Source organism: Brassica rapa, chromosome A03, assembly GCF_000309985.2.
Source record: "Brassica rapa cultivar Chiifu-401-42 chromosome A03, CAAS_Brap_v3.01, whole genome shotgun sequence".
Lineage (NCBI taxonomy): Eukaryota > Viridiplantae > Streptophyta > Magnoliopsida > Brassicales > Brassicaceae > Brassica > Brassica rapa.
Window position 1 is genome coordinate 3,900,466 of NC_024797.2, and position 25,028 is coordinate 3,925,493.

At 37.9% G+C, this 25,028-nt stretch overlaps 6 protein-coding genes and 1 long non-coding RNA gene across 7 annotated transcripts; 4 read left to right on the forward strand and 3 right to left on the reverse strand.

Moving 5' to 3' along the window:
- Positions 1-14: 14 nt before the first annotated feature.
- On the reverse strand, positions 15-5,624 carry LOC103856379 (PH, RCC1 and FYVE domains-containing protein 1). Its single transcript, XM_009133488.3, has 9 exons — positions 5,180-5,624; positions 4,599-4,685; positions 4,304-4,393; positions 3,836-3,916; positions 3,523-3,717; positions 1,333-3,453; positions 949-1,095; positions 483-865; positions 15-406 (listed from the first exon to the last, which is right to left on the reverse strand). Exons 1-9 carry the CDS (start codon positions 5,249-5,251, stop codon positions 271-273), a joined length of 3,312 nt encoding a protein of 1,103 aa, XP_009131736.2. The 5' UTR covers positions 5,252-5,624; the 3' UTR covers positions 15-270.
- Positions 5,625-5,776: 152 nt separating this feature from the next.
- LOC103856380 lies at positions 5,777-7,500 on the forward strand. Its single transcript, XM_009133489.3, has 4 exons — positions 5,777-6,075; positions 6,309-6,439; positions 6,604-6,708; positions 6,799-7,500. Exons 1-4 carry the CDS (start codon positions 6,001-6,003, stop codon positions 7,259-7,261), a joined length of 774 nt encoding a protein of 257 aa, XP_009131737.1. The 5' UTR covers positions 5,777-6,000; the 3' UTR covers positions 7,262-7,500.
- Positions 7,501-7,772: 272 nt separating this feature from the next.
- On the forward strand, positions 7,773-9,382 carry LOC103856382. Its single transcript, XM_009133491.3, has 3 exons — positions 7,773-8,209; positions 8,446-8,676; positions 9,114-9,382. Exons 1-3 carry the CDS (start codon positions 8,192-8,194, stop codon positions 9,162-9,164), a joined length of 300 nt encoding a protein of 99 aa, XP_009131739.1. The 5' UTR covers positions 7,773-8,191; the 3' UTR covers positions 9,165-9,382.
- A 115-nt stretch (positions 9,383-9,497) lies between these two features.
- On the reverse strand, positions 9,498-11,382 carry LOC103856381 (elongation factor 1-beta 2). Its single transcript, XM_009133490.3, has 6 exons — positions 11,172-11,382; positions 10,977-11,093; positions 10,832-10,886; positions 10,147-10,276; positions 9,926-10,039; positions 9,498-9,815 (listed from the first exon to the last, which is right to left on the reverse strand). Exons 1-6 carry the CDS (start codon positions 11,255-11,257, stop codon positions 9,652-9,654), a joined length of 666 nt encoding a protein of 221 aa, XP_009131738.1. The 5' UTR covers positions 11,258-11,382; the 3' UTR covers positions 9,498-9,651.
- Positions 11,383-11,631: 249 nt separating this feature from the next.
- On the forward strand, positions 11,632-16,450 carry LOC103856384 (mechanosensitive ion channel protein 9). Its single transcript, XM_009133492.3, has 6 exons — positions 11,632-13,070; positions 13,632-15,060; positions 15,151-15,271; positions 15,386-15,679; positions 15,770-15,972; positions 16,051-16,450. Exons 2-6 carry the CDS (start codon positions 13,670-13,672, stop codon positions 16,289-16,291), a joined length of 2,250 nt encoding a protein of 749 aa, XP_009131740.1. The 5' UTR covers positions 11,632-13,070; positions 13,632-13,669; the 3' UTR covers positions 16,292-16,450.
- A 300-nt stretch (positions 16,451-16,750) lies between these two features.
- Positions 16,751-21,038, forward strand: LOC103856385 (mechanosensitive ion channel protein 9). The gene is made up of 6 exons (XM_009133493.2): positions 16,751-17,268; positions 17,762-19,196; positions 19,291-19,411; positions 19,995-20,288; positions 20,368-20,570; positions 20,646-21,038. The coding sequence occupies exons 2-6, from the start codon at positions 17,845-17,847 to the stop codon at positions 20,884-20,886; spliced, it is 2,211 nt and encodes a 736-aa protein (XP_009131741.2). The 5' UTR covers positions 16,751-17,268; positions 17,762-17,844; the 3' UTR covers positions 20,887-21,038.
- A 1,620-nt stretch (positions 21,039-22,658) lies between these two features.
- Positions 22,659-23,629, reverse strand: LOC117132544. Its single transcript, XR_004456171.1, has 3 exons — positions 23,514-23,629; positions 23,300-23,440; positions 22,659-23,048 (listed from the first exon to the last, which is right to left on the reverse strand). It is a non-coding gene; the product is annotated as an uncharacterized LOC117132544 (long non-coding RNA).
- Between the last annotated feature and the right edge of the window lie 1,399 nt (positions 23,630-25,028).

Consider the following 25,028-nt stretch of genomic DNA (forward strand, 5'->3'; position numbering starts at 1 on the left):
TGGCAACTTTCTTCTTTGCTTCACAATCTGCTGTAACCCATTAGTACTGTTTCAAATTCAACATCAATGATAGCATGCATTTATGGAGACAAAGACAGTGTATGCTTATAGAATTTACAAATGAATATACAAAGAGAAAACACCCAAACTATAATGAAAGAAGATGGTGGAATCACTCCTAATCTCACTTTTGTTTTTGTTATAACCTCCAATAAACCAACCTATGAAAACTCATGTTAAAAAAACGATGAGTGTATATAACAAACAATATCAATGAGCCAAGTCTTCACTTCCTACACCCACACTGGATTTGTCAACGACTAGGCGTACATTGTATTGTTCGTAAACTCGTCCTCTATTCTCTGCCCACCACTCTTCTGCTTGTTTCTCGCTAAACCTCTTTCGGCTGTCATCACCAATAATCCTCGGATTATGTTCATTTCATCATCAACTTTAAAAGAAGAAAGAGAAACTAATTGTACCTGAAACGGACGCGTTTGAGATCCCTAGCACCTCCCGGTAAGGCAGTGAGAGTGATGTACACACCAGGTTCATCTTGTTCAACCCATTCATTTTCATTACGAGCTTCACTTTCTTTTGCTCGTGTGCTGTTTCTATTTATTGATTCAGCAGCATGATTCGCTTGCTGTCGAAAACTTGCACCATCGAAAACAGGCGTGCTGGCCCCGTTAGCAAACATTGGGATGGTGTTTGGGCCATCAGGATCACTTCCTCGACTGTTTGGGCGGTTTAAGGAGTTAGAAGAAGGGGCAACGTAATCAGGACTTGAACCAAACGAATTATGAGAAGGAGACTTGATTGTCCGGACTGATCCAACAGGTAACCTTTCGGCCATGTCTTTCAACTGCATGATTTTAATGAAACAATCAATAAGTTCCACACATCAATTTTCATTCAATTAAAAAGCGCACAGATGAAAAAGTTTACCTGAGCAGTAAGTGATTTAATCACATCTTTCGCTGCCTTACATCTCGCTGTTTCTTCGCTAGCTATTGCTAGTGCTTCCTTTAGCTGTTTGGTTGTTCTTTCTAGTTCAACTTCTTGAAGCTGTGCCTTCCGTGTAAGATTTTCAACCTGTGATAATCGTTTGCTAGTGAATTAACAAAGGCAAATTGCAACGAAAGAGAGATAATGGTTCTATTTAGCAAAAGTTCTATATCCCTTAACTGAGTGAAACCAAGAATCTATGTCTAATCGAAAACAAAATAGCATGAGCTCACAAACTATGTTTTCCTGCTATATGTGTAATGCATTAAAGAGTGAACAATTACGGTATGAGGAACATGAATTAGAGTGTGGAAAGCAGCTTACTTGTGATCTTAGCATAAGCACCTCCTGGCTTACGTTATCATTGGTTCTCTTGGTATCATCCACGACAATTCTCGGTGTAATTAGCCCAGAAAGAGTTGGAGTTGGCGTTGTTGAGCGAGGTGGGCTTGGACGTCTTGATATTGGTGAAGTTGCACGAGACGCAATTCGGGAGCCTGGAACAGACGCTGAAAAGAATTTCTTTGATACTCCAAAAGTTGGATTAAAAGACTTGGTTATGTTCAGTGAACCCCGCTGAGAGCCTGGTACTGGTGAGACACGACTACTGTTAAACTCGTATTTCTTATTCTTCTTGGATCGGTTGTCCACTTGCCTCACGGGCTCCAACAATGAGAATCTAGTTAACTGTCCGTCGGATCTAGAATCCAACTTGTCATCTCTGTCAATTGCATCTGACCCCTGGTTGACACTTTCTCTTCGACTCAAAGAAGAATGAGACGATCCATCAGTTTCCATGGCCTTTTTCAATTTGTTAAAACACTTGTCACACACTCGAAATGGTTTGTTCTGGTTGGGTGCCATACACGCCTTCAGGGACTTTTTACTACTGCAAGAGTGGCAGAACACAAGTCCACAGTTATAGCAGTTGTGTCGCTTTCTCCTTAAATTGAAAGGCTGACGGCAACCTGAACACATGGACTGGTCCATCCCTGATGCCCACTTATGTAGGCAGACAGCCGCGGTAAAGTTAGAACCACATGCAATACTTTTCACCTGTTTATCCCTAAGCGACTCAACCAATGTTGGTGAATTTCTATCATCTACATCCCCATGGCCAAGTCTACCATTTGATCCTTTTCCCCATGTGTAAACCTCAGTCTTTGCAGTTAAAACTGCAACATGATAAGCACCGCAAGCAATTTCTTCGACAAAACTCTTGTGAAGTTTACCTTCAACACGAGCTGGTACCTTTCCATCAGCATGTGGGTTTCCAAGCTGACCATAAACAGGGCTACCCATAGTATAGACATTGCCCGATGTTGTTAGGGCAACTGTTAGGCTATGTCCACACGCAACTTGACAAAAATTGGGTTCTACAAGAGCTGCGACACAGGTAGGCACAAGTTTTGGTTCTTTGTCACCGTGCCCAAGACGACCCTTGTCACCATCACCCCATGTAAAGAGCTTTCCTGAGGAGCAGTTACTAGAACTCGAGCTTCCAACCATGACTTCTACAACTGCGGCTGTGTGCCATACACCGCAGGCTGCCCTGACAGTGCGAAGACCTTTCAAAGAGTCTACCTCTCTAGGTATGAAAACACTTTTCTTGTCTCCATGTCCTAAAACACCAAAGGTCCCATCACCAAAAGTGAACAACTGCCCAGCAGAAGTCACAACAGCTGTGTGGTAAGGTCCACAAGCGATGGATGACACATGTATCCCTTCCATAAGAAAGTTCACTCTTTTCGGGATCCAGTGACTAACTTCATTTCCATGTCCCAGAATACCAAAATCTCCTTTACCCCAGGTATACAAATCCCCCGATAGAGAAACTGCACAGCTATGGTATTCGCCACATGCTACAAGCTCAATATTTGTGGTACCGAGTGCATCAATAAGCTTTGGATGTTGAACATTAGAGTCTACACCATGGCCAAGTCTACCCTCTGATTCCTCTCCCCAAGAAAAAGTTTCTCCTTGTTTTGTGACAAGGACAGCATGCTGTCCACCACAAGCAATATTCTGGACATCAAGTACTATAGAAGATTCTAAAGCTTTTGGCACTAAGGAATCCATTTTGATCTCAAACGAACTTCCAACTCTATGGCTTCCACCACCTAAAACACCTTCACCTATTCCTTCTCCCCAAATGAAAACGTCTCCCAACGCATCTCCATCATCATGACCAGAACCATGACTCGAAGAACTAATCGCACTTGACAGACTAACTCTAAAAGCATCCATACTCATACCTTTCATATGACCATGTACGGAATCAGAGGCTCCAGATGACAAAGAGTGAACCGAAATAGTTGCCGGATCTGAGGGAAAAAATCCTTTTGGAGGAAGTGCATACAACGACATGTCTGAAAATGCCTTATCAATGCCATTCTTAGGCGGGCTCTCATATGGACTGTGAAGACGATGGTGATTAGAGCCATCCTGAAAGGTAACATAGATTACCTTAGTTAAGACATGCACAAAATGAAACGGAATATTTCATTCTAGTACCTTCAGGAAACTTTCATTGCTGCTAAATGGAGAATGCAAAGGGGAGCTTCTCCGGGTATATGTCCTTGGACTAGTAGCTTCGGATGGAGTCCCATCACTTCTTGATTCGGTTCTCCATCTCCGTTGATGACAACGAGAGATTAAGGCTTTTAAACCACTAAACCACACTTCAGCCTCATCTTTATCCTTGCATATCTATGAAATAAAATTCTCAATTAATGAACTTTCAATAACAACAGACATTTTAGTAATGGAATAATAATGATTTCATAGAGGAACCTAGAAAAAGAATATACTATAAGCAAAAACTCACCACGTCCAGTGACCTCTCGTTGTATATCAGCGAGAAGGATTGATATTCTTTCTCGGGACGTGGATATCTCTGGAAAATAGGCTGCAAGAGAAAGACCATTGCAAGACTTATCAGAATATTACACTAGATATGCAAGATCTAAAATTGCAACATACGACTAAAGAAAGTGCGATGCAAGTCAAATCCAGACCGACCTGCCTCGCAAAAGGAAAATGAAAAAAAAAAAAAGAATCCAATCAAGCGTAGCATAAGCACCAAACATTCCTATGAGTTTATGTTGAAGAAACGACAGTAAAAAAAGAGCAAATTCAGATCACATTAGTAGGACAATCCGCCTCACAAAAATAACGATAGAGCTCAGAGACACTCCTACTAGGGAAAAATAGAGATCCAACCACGCAATGAAATAACTAGAACTAGTCTCACGAAACTAATTAAATGGCATTGTCCACAGATGTAAACACTTACAGTGCGCTGCCCAGATATGATCCTAGAAACATGGCTCAGCTTCAAATGTTTCTCTTCATTCCCCGAGAACCATATCAAAACAGATTCATCCTGAAAATTACAGGACAACTATTTGTTTAGACACAGAACAACAAAACACCGCACACACAAGCAGCAGAGAGGCAATATAACAAAGCTAAAGGACTCTATAGGCTCAAAAAAGAAAAAGGAAAGTTAGTAGCTCCGCCCCCCCCCCCCCCAGAAAAAAAAAAATTCTTACACAGAATTAAAAGGAAACGAAATCAACAAGACTTACATTAGAAAGCCGAAAAGGACAGAACTTAGGCTTTCCCCTTCTTCCATACTTGAGCAAATAAGCTCCCTTTTTCAGAGCAGTGATAGCCTGAGCCAAATCGATAAAAAAAAAACCATAAGATAAATAAAGGTCGAATATATTGGCAAGAGTTGGTTGATTCCAGCTTAAAAACAGTTACATTATAAACATTAACAAAGAGAAAGAAGCAGTGGACGACGTACACACTTAAAAAAAAATATCAAAACGACAAGATGAACCTGAACAAGAGGATAAGATTACAGTTTTAAATATAGATGATCAAATACTACATTCTGAGAAACTTCACTCGACAAAACTCTAACAATACTGCTAAGAACTTATGAACTGCATTACATAGCTTTGACTCAAGCTTGGAGACTCCAAAAGTGGACTTAAGAGTCTTAAGTACTTAGCTAAACCTCGTCACTAACCTAGAATTCGAACGCCTAACTTCTCAAATTCGCAATTCCACAGATTCACTAGAACTTGAAACCTAATTATAGCAATGGAATCACAAAACAAAGACCTAGATTGACTATAAATAGCAACATCGCCGAATTGACCTGCTCAACATCCCTCGCAACTGGGCCGCCGGCTCTGCTAAGATCCGATGTCATCCGTGCGTTCCTCGACATAAACACAAAAAGTTTTTCCTCTCAGTAGCAAACCCCTTGAGTCACACTGCTCGAGCTGAAATGCGATGAATCGAAAGAATACGTCGTCGTTGGAACACGAAATCCTCTCCGCATAGCTATGAATCGATGATCTACGGTTTGAATTCCGAGCAGAGCAGCTTCGAATTCAGCTCGTGCAGATTCGAAATCGATCCCTGAACAAGTGGCGCCGCTCAAATCGAAAAGTATACAAAGGCAAATGTGTGTGTGTGTGTGTGTGCTCTGGATCCTGAATAATAATGGACTCTTTTGAATCGCGTGAGGGGTTGAGAAGGAGAGAAAGAGAATCTAGAGACATGCCATCATTGATCCCAGTTTATAGCGAGAGAGAGAGAGAGAGAGACCAAAAGGCAGACTCTGACTAGAGAGAAAGATTACTTTATTTTTCTGCTTTACCATCATCGTCAATTACGTGCTCGGTTCGGTTCAATTCGATTCGGTTCAGTTCGGTTCAAAATTTTTAGAGCCGGTTATGATTATCAAACCTTCTAAATGACCGAGAGGGTTATTATTTTTCTTTGAGGCAGGGTATCGGAATCAATCTCGCCGCATCTCCGTTTCTCGATTCGGATCTCTGACCCACCCACCCACCACTCCCCACCTTCTCTACCTCCCTTCCTCAGATAAGAGGCTTCTTCTTCTTCTTCTTCACCAATTGATTCACGGAAAAGATCTTTCTTTTACCACCCAATCTATTTATTTCAGCTGCCATGAGTTCTGTTACAGCGATCGTGGATGAGCAGCAAGTGGTCGAAGCTATTCAGGATTTGGCTCTTCAAGATCAGGTTTTTTCTTCTTACTCTAATCTTCGCGTTTCCAGATCATATTGTTTTTGCTTTGTAGCTCTTTGCTTCATTGTTGAAATGTATACCTTTGTTTTTTTCTTGCATTGATGTGTGTTTAATTTCGAATTGGGCGTTTAGGGTTTGCTAAAGTTTGCAGCTTTAGTTATTTTATCAGTGTGGAGTGAATTTGCTAGTGAAATCCATCTTTATGTCTTAATCTGAACCTTGTTTAGGGCAAAGAGAAGATCCAGGAAGAGACCCATGAGCTCAATTTCGGAAACCATGGCGGCTGTTGTGCGATATGCTTGAATGCAATTCCTCTTCAAGAGACTGCTATGGTCAAAGGCTGTGAACATACTTACTGGTATATACAATTCTAGAGCCTTATCTTGGTTTCTTTGAGATGATTACATCTGATTGGCTTTTATGTTTTACTAGTTAAAAAGTTGTAGTATGAAAGTGTTTAGAAACTGACTTTTATCATTTAGTTTTCTTAAAATGATTTATTTGATTTTCTGTTTTATTCAGTGTGACATGCATACTTCGTTGGGCGAGTTGCAAAGAGAGTCCTACATGCCCGCAATGTAAGCATCCCTTTGATTTTCTCAGTGTCCACCGGACTCTTGATGGCAGGTGATTCGTTGTCTACATGTCAGTGAATTACCATATAGTTTGGAATTTTCCGTGCCTTGAACTAGATTGTCTGTTTGTATTTCTATGCAGCATTGAAGATTTTTTGTTTGAGGAGAGCGTGTGCCTTCTCCTGAGAGCCTCATGGTTTATACCGTTGGATGTGATGGTGGAACAGGCGTCATACAGCTACGGATACCACCATGATGATTTCGACATTCCTTGTGACTACGAGGATGAAGATGCTGACCTTGACGAGTTTTATTTGCACGGGTCAGGTCTTCGCATTGGAAACCGGAGATGGGGTGACAATGGTTTTGTCAGATCCGGGCGTCAAGAAGCAAGGCCTGTCAAGAAACACAGTGGTTCTGGTTCTAGTTCTAGTTCCAGTTCTGGGTCGTCGTCATGTGAGCCGAAGGATAAACAGGTGAAGACTACAAATACAACTGGAAGACGTGCAAAGAGGGCGATGAAGCGGGAAGCTGCTAACAAAGCAGCTGAAGTAGCTTCAGCAGCAAAGCACGAGGCCCATTTGGTTAGGTTGGGAAGGAAGTGAGTGTGGATACTTCCTCTCTGTAAGTAAATCGCACCTGTTAAAAAGCTCCCACCCACTTCCATGACTTAGTGTCATCCTCTGTACAGCAACTAGTTTTTAATGTTGTGGTATATCTTCAGTCACACCACTGTATGAGTACACAGTTGTGACCTTTGTTGTCTCATACAATTAATTCTTCAGCAACCATCTTTATCATTTGACTCTGTTCATTAAACCTTGAAGCTTTTGTTTAAAATAATGAGATGTAGTGTGATTTTATTGGGTGAATTATTTAAAAGTGGTGCAGGCTTCATGGTTGTTGGACTTTAAGCATCTGAACAGTTTAGAAGCCAAAAAGAAAAGCAAGTTTTGTTGAGGAACGTGTATAACTAAAAACTAACTCAAATTGAAATTGATGACCAGCACACTTTCTATTTCACACATGGGTGGTGTGATGTGGTGTGGTCCAACCACGCACGCGAAAGGTAAATAATATCAGTAGTGGCTTCTTAAATGTTATCACTTTGTTTATCTGGTTACTCTTTAATACTACAAAAGAGCAAAACCAGCAGAGATGGTCCATATGGCTAAAGTTACTTGCCCGAAAAGGGGTTGTTTACAATATTCCGTTCGAATAACGATAAAAGGTTGCTTTTTTAGTTTTATTTTCTGTATCATCTGCATGGCCTAACAGCCTTTTTTACAGAACGATACAAAGTTGATATTAGTTTACAATATGACAAAAGGGCCCGCATGTAACGGAACACCATTGCTTGAGATTCCCCAAGTTTAGAAATAACCTAAATCAGATTCTAAGGGGGTTGTGAAGTCCCAAGCACTTTCAACTATAAATCAAAAGTATAGTTTTTCAAGAGAAATGTCTTCACCCTGATGAACGCATTCATCAACGTTTAAAATCCTATTTCTTTTAAATCAAGCAAATATATATTTATGGAAAAGAGAAGAGAGGCATGGCTCTCTAATTAATTATTTCTTTCATCAAAATCATTAAGTTACCATGATTTTAGAATATTATTGAGAATCTAGATGTTGAGGTTCCATCGGTTAATGCGCGTTTGTAGAAAGGGGAAAGTTAACCGATGAAATCTCAACATCTCGTTTGTTTTGTTATCTTTAAACGTTACGCGAACTATATAGTATCATGTTTCTCTAACGATGTTTTAATAAAATGGCTATATATGCAGAATGCTGGATGGACTCCAGTGCCACAGTTCGGAGGGTGGGACCAAAAAGGAATAGACGCAACAGACTACTCGGTTGTGTTTACTAAAGCTCGCGCTAACAGGAAGCTGAACAAAGCTGATGTCTCACATTCTTTGGGAAGCGAACAAGAACTCATGGCAAGTGCTCGTCGTCACCACTACCAGCAACATCTTAACAATCGCCGCGAAACCCAAGATGATGACCCTGTCATGGTAACACATCTCTCTCTCTCTCTCTCTACTTACCCTACTTCTTTGAATTATTTGTTATATCCACCTTGTCAGATGATCCATTTCCCCTTAGTAAACGCGCATGGATCATCACAAGGTGGTATAAAAATTAAATCACCAAAAAATTTATCTTGCGTCACTAGTTTAATTTTGTGTTTCTGCATGGGGTTATACATGAATTTTACTACACTTCTTTCTCAACTCATAGACATAACTGAACCGGTGATGTTCAAGTTGTGAGTTGGACAAGAATCTCCTTGAAAATGTAAATTTATTTTGGAACATATTTAAATTTATCATCCCATATTAATCGGTAGAATTCAAATGATGGGAAAGCAAAAAATAGATATAAAATTTGTGATCAAAATTTCTAGCATAGTGAATTAGTAGTTAACATTACTAAGTTAATTATCGTGCAGAAGAAGAAGAGGATCTTGACCTACATCAATTGTTGCATCAGACCAAACTAGGGCCTTTGTTCCACAAAGTTGCAATTGTAAAGACATCAGTGTTCTTGTAATCTATCTGCCTCATCTGTAAAGATACTCATGGTTGGTGTATACATTTGGGTTGTGCCTTCACGTCCGATATGAGAGTAAGATAACATGAATCAAATTTCTGTCAGATCCCACATATTAATTATCAATTACGAGCCATGTTTGCAATGTCGCCGTTAACGTTCGAAGTATAGATGAGTGAGTATAAAGACGAAGTTACATGTAACTGTGAATGTGAGAGATATCTTCCTACACACACTTGGTCGAGTGTTTTACACTGTACTTGAGTGTGTTTCTTAACAGCAATGGTAAAGGAACAGTAAGCATTGATAGTTTAAGTTACTTGTAACATGAAAGAGGTCTTGCCACTACAAACATAAACAAACATCTCAGTAATAACACAAAAGAACAAAACCTGGAAGGGAAAATCAAAACATCTTTTGGGAAAGGGAGAGGAGGTTTAAATCTTGTTGAATGCGACGATGTCAACACTCTGGATGTACTCGTTGTTAGGTTCACAGGTGAGATAGTCCTCAATGAGGTTGTCTGGGGAGACGAGGTCATCAACAATTGTGAGCATGATCGTGAGCTTCTTGATACCGTAACCAACTGGTACCAGTTTTGCTGCAACCAATTTAAACAGAATAAAACACTCGATTACAAAACTGGCTGAGGCAACCCTTGCACTATTTTTTTTCACTGCAAGTATAGACAAATGGGGATTGTGGACTTACAAGCTCCCCATAGAAGACCAGGCATCTCAACAGCGCGAACACACGCCTCCAGTTTCTTCATGTCAGTCTCGTCATCCCATGGTTTAACTTCCATGAGCACAGATGACTTTCCACCTAACCAAAATTTTTAACAAATAGATGAGAATGAGAACTCATCAATTAATTAGTTACCACAAAGACAGAAGTTAGATGCTTGCAGTAAAACAAATAAAGAGGCTTACTCTCTTTGGGCTTCTTGGTGTCCTTCTTAGCAGCCTCCCTCTCCTCAGCAGCTTTCTTTTCCTCCTCAGTCTCGTCACCAAACAGATCCATGTCATCATCATCTTCATCAGCTGCAGCAGTTGCTGGTGCCTGATCACAATCCATGGAAAATAGCTAAAACACACAATCAAAGTTTCTTCTACTGAACACAACTCGTGGACAGAGCATTCTTCAATACTATAATGATTACTCTTTTTAAAGTCTATGATTTCTATTAAGCAGAAACTTAGAACATAACATAGAAACTTAGATTTGAACAAGAATCAAGCATTCAGGTATAGACCCTTCAGCTTGAGCAGGTGCCTGTTATCAATCAATGTAAAACTAGCTAAAACAGACACACAGTTCTACGATTTCTACTAAGCAGAAACACAGAACGTGTCATTGTCTAATAACAGAGCACATAAAGAATCAAGCTTTCAGGTAAAGGCACCTCAGCTTGAGCAGGAAAGTACCTAAAACACATGACACGACAAAGTTTCCTCTACAAAACACAACTCATGGATCTCTATTACAACTATCACCATATATAGCATTATTCACTACTATACCACCAGCTCTATGATTTCTACTAAGCAGAAACATAGAACATGTCATTGTCTAATAACAGAGCACATAAAGAATCAAGCTTTCAGGTAAAGGCACCTCAGCTTGAGCAGCAGAGCCACCGATTGACACTCCAACAGCTTTTCCAGGGAAGCTGCAAAAAATTCGAAACTTGTAAGTTACTGAAAGTCAAATAACAATCCAAACCTTGATAAACCGATCCAAAGTTTTCGAAAGGACGAACCTTTTAGCAAGCTGGGAAGCGACGCAATCGTACCACTTGCTAGCATTCGGGAAAGCGTCACTGGGTTTCTCCGAAACGGCAGCGTAGACCTTCACATCATCCACAGACAATTGATCTCTGCGAAATCAAACAGAGATCGAAGCAATGGAAAGGTTAACGAATCGTGTAGCGAAAGAAGGAAAGTGAGAAACTTACCCGGAGATGTATGTTTTTCCGGTGAGGTGATCCTCCACGGATTTGACACCCTGCTCTGTGTGTAGATCTGAGAAGGTAACCGCCATTGAAGCTGCTTTAGGAGGGAGGGAAAGAGATTATGAGAAGTAGAAAGAGAGACTGAGCCACTGAGAAAACCCTAAACTTGACTTGATTAGGAAATAAACTTGTATGGGCTAAGCTGAATTTATTATTTGGGCTTTATAATGGGCCTTTAGATTGCTCAGAGTCCGGGAAGAATAAATTTGGGTTTAGATTTTCTCCGATTAACCTTCATCAATGTGTTTCCTCGTTGTGATTTGTGTAGCTATGTCTAGATCCGGGCATACACAAATTTGAACAATTTAATAATTAAATTGCTTTCTACTTAATTTGCGAATACAAAAATGGCGTGGTCACACATGATACCCGCGAATAATGGTTAGATGTTTGAAGACTTCAAGCTCATCTTAATTGACAATCAGATATTTAAGCATGTGTAGACGATACACTTTTCAAATACTCGGACATTTCCCTGAAAGTTTATCAGCTTGAAATTTTTTTCGTAATAAATCTTTTATTTTATAGTGGTGAAAACTTTTTATTTAACCAAAATTAGAAAAGTACTCCTGGTGCAAGGCTATTTGGGTAACATTCTTAGAAATATTAATTAGTTTAGCTAGTTTCGATCAAAAAATATGAATTAAAGATAGGTTTTGGATGCATAACCTGATAAAATATTCGCTTCAACATTTATATGCAAATAAATCTCTAAATTTGTGGGGAAAAAAAATTTAGACTCCAAATTATTGAAATTTTTACGAAATGGTTTACGGTCCCAAATTTACAAGGATAGTATGGAGATGGAGGCAGTTTTTATTTTTATCTTTTTTTTGTCCGAAGATAAAAAAAAAGCAGCTTATATTCAAATTTTTATTATAAAGTTTAGCTGGCTTGAATTTTTCATCGAGATTCCCAAATCGGCGTTGTCGATGTATCGTATATGTGAAAATAAGGTTGAGAACCAAGAACGCTAATAAACTAGGGTTTTAATCAGAAGCATCATAATCTGAATATATTCTTGCTGTCGCTCGTGTGTTTGTGTTTGACCATAGTTGACTAATAACTAAGTTAAAGTGAAAGTTTATGGCTAAAATCGAAATGAGCTAAGTAGTGGCCAAGTGGTGACTAAATAAATTGCCAACTCCATAGCCATTGGCCCATTGTTGCTAACTTTCAGTAGGCAATTAGACCATCAACATCGCTAGGGTATCATATAAGAGTAGGCAATCAATCCATCTATCTGTTACAAAAAGATTCTATTTGTTAAAAGATTGTTGCAAATTCCTTGGCCATATCAAAAAGTTCCTGTAGACTCCCGCTTCACCACCTTTTCTTTTTATTATGCACCAAACAGTGTGGCTCTTCTCCATCATGTTCTTGTTTTTTACGTAAAGCACATGCAGTTGATTAAATGGAGTTTATTTCTAATATTCCTTTTGATTAAGTTTGTATTATGCATATGGCAAAATCATTTACAAGAAAGATCATGATCTTTGATTCTCTGCACTACTTTAAAGAAATTAAAGAACAACAAAAATATAATAAACCCAGTCGCTGGATCACATGAGAAAAATATGTCAATAAATTAAAATAAGACTATTTTGGATCGAAAAATGAGACAATATATATAATTTTTTACGTTTCGAGATATCAACTTGTCATGGGTAGAATCGCCTCTGAAAACCCACGTGATTCTCTATATTTTATTGTTTCTTTTTTGTATTTATATGTAGTTCATTTGATATCTACAATGCGGTTAAATTGGAGTTCATAATTTGCAAGAGCAAGACAGGGACTAAAGTTTCAAAATCATTCCTTGCTTCGGCTCTCTTTGTCCTTGTACGATCTTCTTCTCTTTTCCATTTTTCTTGAATGTTCATTTAAAGTTACTTACCTGCTCCGTTTTAACATTCTTTTTCTTTACTAGCTCAAGAGCTAAGTTGGTCTTGGTAAACATTATTAAATTAAACCTGATATTATATTGTAAGCTCATATCTTAAATCAGAAGAAGCTCATATCCAAATTAAACAATGCAAGTTCCGTTTTCTTTTTCATTGAAAGTATGTATATTTGCTTTTGGGGACGTTTTGTTTTTTCTTACGTTTTTGTAGGGATAAATGGCGTCTTTTAAAGAGTTAATGTGTATTGTTTTGAGTAGTTAAATACTCATTTACTTGGAACAAGTGGTCATTCATGCAAAACTCTGTTCTAGCCTTGTAGGGTTTGGTTTAGGATTCAAGGTTTAACTTTTAGATTTTTTTTTTCCTTTTAAAAAGCTAGACACAATCCTAAGTTTGGTCATTAAAAAGGTGAAAGTTCTGTCAAAAGTCGCTACCAGTGTATGTACTTGTGTACGAGTTCGTGATTGATCTAATCATTGGTACATTTTTGTATTCTTAGGATTTGGTCAAGCTTCAGGGCTCTTCACAGAGCCATTGATGTCAAACCGCATTGCAAACGTATCGGTTGAAGGTGACATAGGGATGTCAGAGAGGAGAACTAGCAACGAAGGAGAAGTCGTTATCAATGTTTCAGAAGGGTCAAGAGACCAATCAGCAGCTCCTTCCAAGGTAGCTGAGTCAGATGCGGGGACCGTGAAACCAGATCCCTTAATCATCCCACCTCCTGAAAGCTATAAGTTCTCTGGCAGCACTCATAAGCCGCCTAAAGTTCCAACTGAAGGTCTAACTCGGAGGAAATCTCTTGCGAGGTCAGTTTACTCCAAGCCCAACTCAAGGTTTGGGCAACAACAGTCCTATCGGTACGATAAAAGTACTATTGTTGAGGAAAATGGTGGAACCCTTAGGGAACATTTTGGAGCTGCCTCGTTTTCAAGGAACTCTTTTAATAGAGCTTCCCCTAATAACAATTCGAATAGGAGTGTTCGCTCAAATGCTGCCATGAGTAAAGTTGCTGAGGAGGAAACCGATGAAAATGAGGAAATCTACGAAAAGGTTAAGCTGCACCGAGTGAAGCGTGGTGGAATGAAACCTCTGGCTCTCCTTGAGTTTCTACTTTTTTTAGTCATTCTTTGTACTTTGGTCGTGAGTTTAACAATTGATAAGGTGAAGGAGCATTCCATTTGGGGATTGGAAGTTTGGAAATGGTGTGTTCTTGTGATGGTGACTTTTAGCGGCATGTTGGTGACGAACTGGTTCATGCATTTAGCGGTGTTCATCATAGAGAAGAACTATCTCCTACGTAAGAAAGTGTTGTATTTTGTGCATGGTTTGAAGAAGAATGTTCAAGTCTTCATTTGGTTCAGCTTGGTTCTTGTTGCTTGGGTCTTTCTCTTCGACCATGACGAGAAACGCTCTCGTAAGGCCACCAAGTTTCTCGACTTCATAACATGGACTATCGTCTCCCTTCTGGTCGGGTCAATCATTTTCTTGGTGAAGACATTTGCCTTGAAAATCCTTGCTTCAAAGTTCAACGTCAGAAACTTCTTCGAGAGGATTCAAGAGTCTGTCTTCCACCAGTACGTTCTCCAGACACTCTCCGGACCTCCGCTTATAGAAGAGGCGGAGAGCGTTGGGCGCGTGCCGAGTACGGGCCATCTTAGTTTCACGAGCACCAAGAATGGAACGGTGAAAGGGAAAAAAGTGCTTGATATGGGAAAGGTTCACAAGATGAAACAAGAGAAGGTCTCTGCTTGGACAATGCGAGTTTTGATTGAAGCGGTTGGAGCTTCAGGTCTCTCGACCATATCCAACACTTTGGATGAGTGTAGCAATCAGAAAGAGAAAGCTGATAAAGAGATAACTAACGAGATGGAGGCTGTGGCTGCTGCTTATGATATTTTCAATAATGTTGCTCAGCCAGACCACAAGTGAGTTTCACTACACAACTACTCTCCTTTAATTTTTTCTAGTTTTCATATTAATCATCCAAACTAAACTTGATATTGCATTCTCTTCAGTTATATAGAGGAAGATGACTTATTGAGGTTCATGATTAAGGAAGAGGTAGACCTTGTACTACCATTAATAGAAGGTGGTGAGACCGGAAAAATCACACGCAACGCTTTTACAGATTGGGTGGTAACGTTCCTCAAAATGCTTATATAAATATAAACATTTGTTTTTTTGTTCATGCATGCATATTTGTTAAAAAGTTTAAGGTAGTGTGTAAGCATGTGTTGTTATCTTTCACAGATTAACGTTTACACAAGTCGGAAAGCATTAGGACATTCACTGAACGACACAAAAACCGCGGTTAGACAAGTGGACAAACTTATAACCGGAGTCTTATCCGTCATCACTTTCATCATTTGGTTGGTGCTTCTAGATATAGCAACAACCAAGTTCTTGGTGGTCTTCTCCTCACAATTCGTGGGTCTTGCTTTCATGATCGGAAGCACTTGCAAGAATATCTTTGAGTCCTTTGTGTTTGTCTTCGTGATGCACCCTTATGACGTAGGTGATCGTTGCGTTGTCGACGGTGTACTGGTAAATAACTTTCAAAGTTTTTTTTTTGGCTCACTATTACTACTAAACTAAAACATATATTTCATTGGGTTTTCTTTTTGCTTTTTGAAGTTGCTGGTTGAAGAAATAGATCTTTTAACTACCGTGTTCCTCAAGCTTGACAACGAGAAAGTGTTCTATCCAAATGCGATTTTAATCTCGAAACCAATAAGCAATATGTACAGAAGTCCAGACATGGGAGATTCAATAGAATTCTCCATTGCATTCTCAACGCCTGCCGCGAAAATTGCCACTCTCAAGGAAAAAGTAGCAGAGTAAGTATTAAGCAAAACATTGACTTAGCTGACTCACTTGCTATGTATTGACGAGAACTTGGTGTGTGTTTTGGTCAGGTTCTTGGTGCAGAACCCACAAAACTGGTATCCAGAACCATTGTTGATGGTGAAGGCGATTGAGAATGTGAACAAGCTGAATTTGAATCTGCTAGTAACACACACCATGAACTTCCAAAACTTCGGAGAGAAGAATCTCAGAAGAACCGGGCTGATCATCGCTCTTAAGCGAATACTTGAGGAGCTTGAGATCGATTACACCCTTCTTTCTCAAGAAGTTCACCTCACCGGTCACAAATGAGTGAAAGACCACTCTTCCTTCTCTTCTTATTGCATTTACTAAAGTAGTACTAGTTAGCTTCATTTGCTTCAGTTTAATTTTCAACTCATAAAACTTAATGTGGTTTCCATTTTCTTTGAGTACCAACGTTACTTTTCGGTATGGGTTCCTTTTTGTTTACTTTGTGGTACTATTTAAATCTGAGCGATCTGACACAACCATGTTACTAACACAGACCACTATACCATACTATATGCAGATCATACGAGTAGTTTTAGCCGGTTTAAGACCATTAAAAATTAATCGACCTAATTGGATTACTAGATCTGGTAAAAGGACTTAGTGATGATACATGGGTTTTCCTTTGTAAGCAATATAGTTTTGTCAACCGAAATAACTTGAGAAACAAGAAACTGAACGACCAAGCAATCTAGAAAAGAAAATCCAACCAAAGTAATCATGATAACGCCCGGTTATGTGAGGATAAAACTTTGACTGAAAGAATCCAAAACTTCTCGATCTATGCATGTTCTCTTCTTTTTTGTTTTCCTTATCTAGATCTCATCGTTTAATTAAATGAGAATGATCTGTATATGCTTCAATGCTTGTCATCAAGCACGTACGTGGAGATAGGACAACAGCTTTTTTATATAAGAACATGATTTTAAAAATTACGTAAAAGAAGAAAATATATACCAATTCGTTGGACATAAGAAAAAGGTGTCAATAGATTAAAAATAATAAGACTATAGTTCAATAATTTTACGTTCGAGTCATCAACTTGTGACCGAACGATGCATAAACTATATTATTATGGGAATCGCCTTTCAAAAGTTAAAACGCACGTGATTCTCTTTGTTTTCTTGCCGCCCATTTGTTTTGTTCTGTATGAATCTAGAACTCGTTTGGTTTATAAAATGCAATTAAACTGGAGTGTACTTTGCCAGACAGTGACTGAAGTCTCAAGATCACTCCTTGCTTCGGCTCTCTGTGTCCTTGTAAGATCTTCTTCTCAGTCTTTTGCCTTTTTGTCTTTTAAGTTCCTTCAATGTTTCTCTAAGTTTGTCTTCTTTTTTTTTCTACAAAAGGATACAGAGTTTCTTACCTGCTCTGTTTTGTCATCGTAGCTTCTTATTTCCAGACAGTTTTGGGTGATTTTTTTTGTTCTTTGTAGTCATCTCTTGTAGCGACTGCATATGTATTCTTTTGCTCTTCTGGCTCAAGGGCTGAGTTGGTACCAGATGTTGATAACTTTTGTATAACTGCTATTAATAAGCTCATATGAGGGCACTCTTGGTTTTTCTTTTCTGTGAATATGCATATTTGTTTTGGGAATGGTGGTTTATTTAAAGTGTTCATGTGTATTGTTTTTACTAGCTAAATACTCATTTACTTGGAATAAATGGTCTTTCTTGAAGATCTCTGTTCTAGCCTTGTAGGATTTGTGATAGATCTAATCATTAGTACATTTTTCTACTCTTGTGTTCTTAGGAACTGGTCCTTTATGACTTTTGGGCTCTTGTGAGAGTCATTCACGTCAAATCTCATTGCAAAATTATTGGTTGGAGGTAGAGATGGCAGAGAGGAAAATCACCAACGGAGGTGACATTGTTATCAATGTTCCAGAGAAAGAAGTATCTAAAGACCCAGCAGCATCTCCTTCTTCCAACGTAGCGGCTTCACCAAAGCCAAACACAGTGACTACAAAACTGGAGCCATTAAGCATTCCCGCCCCTGAAATCTACAAGCTCTCTGGTAGTGTTCACAAGCCGCCTAAGACTCCAAGTCCTAACAATAAAGGTCTAACTCGGAGGAGATCAGTTTACTCCAAGTCCAACTCAAGGTTTGGGCAACAACAGTCTTATCGTTACGATAAGACTATAGTAGAGGAGAATGGTGGAACAACCCCAAAGGAACATTTTGGTGCAGCTTCATTTTCAAGAGCTTCTTTCAACAGGGCTTCCCAAAGTAACAGATCCAATAGGAGCATTAGCTCAGCTCTGAGTAAAGTTTCTGAAGATGAAGCTGATGAAAATGAAGAAATCTACAAAAAGGTTAAGCTACACCAAGGGAAACGTAGTGTAATGAATCCTTTGGCTCTGCTTGAGTTGTTAATCTTTCTTGCCATTCTGTGCCTTTTGGTTGTGAGTTTAACCATTGATACGGTGAAGGAGCATTGCATTTGGGGACTAGAAGTCTGGAAATGGTGCGTGCTCGTGATGGTGACGCTTAGCGGTATGTTCGTTACAAACTGGTTCATGCATATAGTGGTGTTCATCATAGAAAGAAACTATCTCCTACGTAAAAAGGTTTTGTACTTTGTGCATGGTTTGAAAAAGAACGTTCAAGTCTTCATTTGGTTCAGCTTGGTTCTTGTTGCATGGGTATTTCTATTCGACGATGACGATACACGCTCTCGTAAGACCAAGAAGTTTCTCGACAAAATAACTTGGACTATTGTCTCTCTCTTGGTCGGGTCAATCATTTTCTTGGTGAAAACATTTGCCCTGAAAGTTCTTGCTTCGAAGTTCAACGTCAGAAACTTCTTTGAGAGGATTCAAGAATCTGTCTTCCACCAATACATTCTCCAAACTCTCTCTGGACCTCCTCTTATAGAAGAGGCAGAGAAAGTTGGGCGCGAGCCAAGCACGGGGCATCTTAGTTTCACGAGCACTAATGGAACGGTGAAAGAGAAGAAAGTGCTCGATATGGGAAAAGTTCACAAGATGAAACAAGAGAAGGTCTCTGCATGGACGATGAGAGTGTTGATGGAAGCCGTGGGAGCGTCAGGTCTCTCGACCATATCTAACACTTTAGATGAAGTCACTCATCGGAAAGAGAAAACTGATAAAGAGATAACTAATGAGATGGAGGCTGTGGCTGCTGCTTATGATATCTTCAACAATGTTGCTCAGCCAAATTCTCAGTAAGTCATCAAGGACAGAAAACTCTGTTTTTTTCTTTCTTTTCTAGTCCTGACACTCTATAATTCAAACTTGAATTTGCTTTTTAATTTTCAGTTACATAGAGGAAGATGACTTGCTAAGATTCATGATCAAGGAAGAGGTGGACCTTGTACTCCCATTAATAGATGGTGGCGAGACTGGAAAAATCACACGCAATGCTTTTACAGAATGGGTGGTAATCTTCAAACATTTTTTCATTTATAAAATTTTCCATGGCCACTATAGCTTTTAGAAATGAGTTTGAAAATTAATTTTTTTTGTAAATGTATTTAAGGATCTAACATTTTTTTCTGTGAAAATGGCCATATCTAGATTTGATTAATTTATAAAGATTTAAATTAATATATTTTGGTATAAGAATAAACGGTCATGTAAGTAACAAAAACGTTAACCCAGTAAAAGTAAGAACCTTAAAGTGTGACTGGTGACCAAGGGAACGAAGAGGAATACTATGTTCCTTAATATTCTTTAAATTTTTTACCATTCATGAAGAATGGATTTTCATTTTCATTTCTCTTCATTCCTTTGTTCGTAGAGAATTATAGAACAAATCTATTCCTCATTAATTTTGATAAGGAACTATCATTCCTAAAATTTTAGTTCTACTCATTTCTTTCCTATTGTTCCTATGATAGTTACCATTTCTTTCCTATTGTTCCTATGATGGTTACCAGTAGTTTTTGTGTCTATGCTTATATGGAGAAGTTATAACAAGCCTTTAGTGTGGTGTAATCATGCGTTGCCAATTTTTTTGACAGATTAACGTTTACACAAGTCGGAAAGCATTAGGACATTCACTGAACGACACGAAAACAGCAGTTCGACAAGTGGACAAACTTATAACCGGAGTCATGTCCGTCATCACCTTCATCGTTTGGTTGGTACTTCTGGATATAGCAACAACCAAGTTTCTGTTGGTCTTCTCCACGCAATTTGTGGGTCTTGCTTTCATGATAGGAAGCACGTGCAAGAATATCTTCGAATCATTTGTGTTTGTCTTCGTGATGCACCCTTATGACGTCGGTGATCGTTGTGTTATCGACGGCATTATAGTAAACAACTCTTTACATTTGTTTCCTCATTATATTACTACTCATTTTAAAACACTAATAACTATCTTTGTTTTTGAAGTTGCTGGTTGAAGAAATACATCTCTTAACGACCGTGTTCCTCAAGATTGACAATGAGAAAATTTTCTATCCAAATGCGACTTTGATATCAAAACCAATAAGCAACTTCTACAGAAGTCCGGATATGGGAGATTCAGTAGAGTTCTCCATCGCATTCTCAACCCCGGCTGCAAAAATAGCCTCTCTCAAGGAAAAAGTAGCAGAGTAAGTATCAAAACAAAAACCATCTTAATCACTTACTCTTTATTGACGAGAAACTGGTGTGTGTGTTTTGGTCAGATACTTGGTGCAGAACCCACACAATTGGTATCCAGAACCATTGTTGATGGTGAAGGCGATTGAGAATGTGAACAAGCTGAATTTGAACGTGCTCTTCCAACACACCATCAACTTCCAGAACTTCGCGGAGAAGAATCTCAGGAGAACCGAGATGGTCATCACCCTCAAGCGAATCCTCGAGGAGCTAGAGATCGATTACACACTTCTTCCTCAACAAGTTCATCTCACCGGTCAAAAATGATCATTTGTTCCTTCTTTCCTTTTGCATTGATAATTTCCACTAGCTAGTACTTGTTATTACAACATGATTTGCTTCGTGTTATAATAAAATGCGAATTAATTTCCGATTATGTATGTCTTTAAATTCTAAACTCCTATTAAAATATACTAGAGCTTTTCTCGGGCTACGCCCGAGTTGTTTATAATTTTTAATTTAATTTAAGCTTTTAGCATTTATATTTAAATGTATATATATATATATAATGGTATAGATTATAGAAATAAAAATCCTCAAATAAATATAAAAAAATTAACTATTTCTGTCAAACAAATACAACTTTTAAATTCACAACTAATTTAAACATTGCAATAATTGAATTTCCATTTTTCTACTAAAATAAGTTTTTACTTACGCTATTGAAAGTTATATATTCTCTTTTGCATTGTTCTTTTTTTATATAATATAATTTGAGTATCTATATCGATTAGTTTTTATCTCTCTTTTTTTACTGAATCAATTAATTTTTATCTGCCTTAAGAAAGTGGTGGAATTAGGAACAATTGAAATCACAGTGATTAAAAATACAATGGTCATGAGAATGAGTTGTAAGAATCATGTCCTTATTTTCTTTTCCATGCGAGGAAGAAATATAGAACAAAATATCCTAGATAATACTAATATTTTGCAACATTTATTTTGTATGTTTCTTCTTTAATAGGTCCATTTCACTGTTTTTTTTTTGTGGAAGCCTATGGTATTTGGAGAAATTCAAAAATATTAGTTTATTTTAAAAACTCGACATTTACTGACTTTAATCAAGTAGATTATTAAGGTGTCAGGCAGAAAAACCTTTTTTTTAGTTTTATTTATTTTTTGAAACTTACCTTTTCTTTAGTGCAGGTTGTAGAAAAACAACAAACGTAAAAAAAAGAGTACGTAGTCCTAGATCATCCGGTTTCACGTATGGTAGACCTCGAAAAATTAGACCTCGAAAAAGTAGCCATCGTTTCTGAAAAAAAAAAGGAATGGCAAATCCATTAGCTGTGATGTCAAATTAGATTCAATAAATGACAAAAATAAAGATAAATATAATATATTTTCGTCATCATATATATATATATATAACCTATCAGATCCAAATAAAATGAATGAGGAAAAATGACCATATTCCACCAAATTCTTAAAAATAACATCAAATTCAGATGTGAATATCTCACAAGAGATGATTGGAAACCTAAGAGAAGAATAACAATCAAAGCATTGCCAGAAACATTCAACAAATAAAAACTATGGAAAAAGAAAAAGATGCTAAGCTAAAAATAAATATACAATATACAATAAACATAAAACTAAAATAATTTTGTAAAAAACCCGTAAAATTTGTTGTTTGTTGAAGTTTTGTGTATGAGAATGGATTTTAAAACTCATGTATTGATGATTTTTGTCAATTCATCTCAAATTTCAATATCATACAATAAAGTGAAATGTGAAGAGCTTATCCTCATATGCTTGCGTGTTTGCATTGTATTATCACAAAGTTCCATTTTCTTACTTAATAGTCTTGATGACTAATGTTGCTTAACTATAGCTCATGCATCTAACGAATTCAATGGCTTTCTATGGGAATTCAGTACCGCTTGCATTTGGAAAAAAAGAAAAGAAAATAGAATATGTTGTTGTATGATGTTATCAGCCCGAAGTCAATGTGCAAGACCTTATACTCTGCTTCTGATGTTCTGAATATAAGGAGATTGGATACTTTAAAAAAATTTGGTATATAGCACACATGAGAATCATGGGATGAAAATCAGAAAATATACTTGCTTGAAATCACTTTGTTTAAGAAGTCTCATCTTAAATTTTACTTTTTGAACAATCTCAGATCTGAAACGCATAGTATATCAAATGAAATATCTGAATGTTTTTCTTGCTCCTCCACCAGCAAAGAAAACAAAAACAGAGGTCGGTCCCGAAATCACAACCCCTCCAGCCACGATAAATAATTCAGGTTAAAATCATTTTATAGTTCCTTCCCTTATGACACCTCACATGTCCAAGCACAACCTTCTTATAATGTTGTGTTCTCCTCCTTTACCCAAGCACCCACTTTTCGTTGTTCTTCATCTTCTTCCTTAGTCTTCTACCTTTCTTTTTCTTCTTACCATCTTGGACAACCACTTCCACTACAACAGATGAATTTTTTTTAAAAGAAAACAATCACTCTGTAAAGATGAATCTGAGACAAACAAATACTTGTGTCAAATCAAACCTACATTGCATTTCAAATTGACTTCTGCAGATTATTCATAGGAATAATGCTAAAGAGAAGACCAAATAGATAAACACTTAATCAAAGTCGTAAAATTTCCAAAAATAAACGATCAAAGATAGAAATAAAATATCAACTCCCAAGCAAAGAAGATGTATTCTTTACCTTACAAAAGTCCTGAAGAACAGTAGTTTATATGACACTTGAGTTTAAGCTCTTGGTTCCCATCAGCCGTGGCCACTGCTCCAGCTTCCTCGCTAATAGCAGCCAATGTTTCTTCCTGGTTCCCTTCTCCATCCAAAAGCTCTAAATCAAGATTTTAAACAATCAGTTTCAAGTAACCATGCATTACAAAACAGGGGAGGTCGTGAAAGCTTACCGTTCTCCCACCGTCCATGAGAAGAGTAGACTCACAGAGACAGAGGAATAGCTGCTTACTGGAAAACCATAAGTCCACAAAACACACAGCTTTCTACGAATAAATGAATCACAAAGCTTTGAATGAAAGATTTATAAAAGAAACAAAGACATGTGGGCGTACCAAACAGTGAATACAAAAAGCTTTTATTACTTACAAATATATTTGGTTGAGAGTGATTCTTGAGAAACTTAAGTTCCTCCTCAAGCTCCTGAATATGAGTTTCTATAAGCCAAAGTAGGGAAGTCATGAAGCAATCAGAAAGAACCAACTAAGATCACGTGATGAAAGAGATGGCGGATCACAATATTAACAAAGAAACATGTCAGTTATTAGCAAACCTGAGTTTTTTCCTTGGAGGCGATGCAATCAGAACCTGGGACGAACAACTAAAATCAAGTTAACTCAACAATAACAATCATTAGAGTGAACGCCAAAAGGCCCAAAACAAAAGTAAAATTATGTGAGTAACCAACAAATTAAGATGATAGGTTTTACTACATATTTAGAAAGAATCAGCTTGGGGAGTATCTTGATTACCAAAAACTCATAAGAGGAATCAAACATGACGGATAAATGGAAAATAAAAATTGAATTACAGAGAATGATAACAGTTTTGAAAATCCAAAAGAGAGTTAACTGTTAACCTGTTTATCCCCAAGAAGCTCTTGGTATCGAGATTAATAGCAATTGAACAGGCAAGGGATATTTAAAAAACCTAATAATCCCAGTACATGATGAGTCTCCTCTTGAGAAAACGACAAATATGCAGATTGTCAAATGTCAAGTAGGACGACAAAATCGAGGTTAGCCATGACGGAAAAGGGGAATAGAAAAGTAAGAACATAGGACTTGGTTTGGGTAGTGAGGGTTTGTGTGTATGTCCCTAAATTTATAGCAAGTGGTTGATAGAAACATGAAACGTCTGGATTTGGAGGATGAAGAATCATCAAGAGGTGGATCGAAACAATAAAGGACTGAGTAAAGAACATCATTGATCGATGAAGTAAAAGCAGCTGTAATGGCGATTGCAGAGAAAGGATCGGTGACGAAGTGGGAGAAACAGCGTTCCACAACGTTCTGAAAATAGGTTTATGCGTAATTTTTTAATCTGGGCCACAACAAAATTTTAAAGCCCATACGAAAGACTCAGTTTCAGTCTATTTTAACTGAGCGAAGCTGACATGGCGGATTAAAATATTCTGATTGGTCGATTAAATTAAACGACATGGCATATCTCTCCATTGAGTATATTGTGCTTTTAGTATTGTGATTTGAGTAACTGTAAAATGTAAAATTTTATTGTTTCTAGACGTTATACTGTATGCAGTCAGTACCATCAAGTAGCATGTAGTCAGGGGCGGACATATGTATACGGGAACGGGTCACGTGCCCCCTACTGTTTTTAATTTTTTCTTGAATAAGTTAGATAGATTAATTTGATGAAATTGTTTGTAGTTTGATGAATAAGCATAA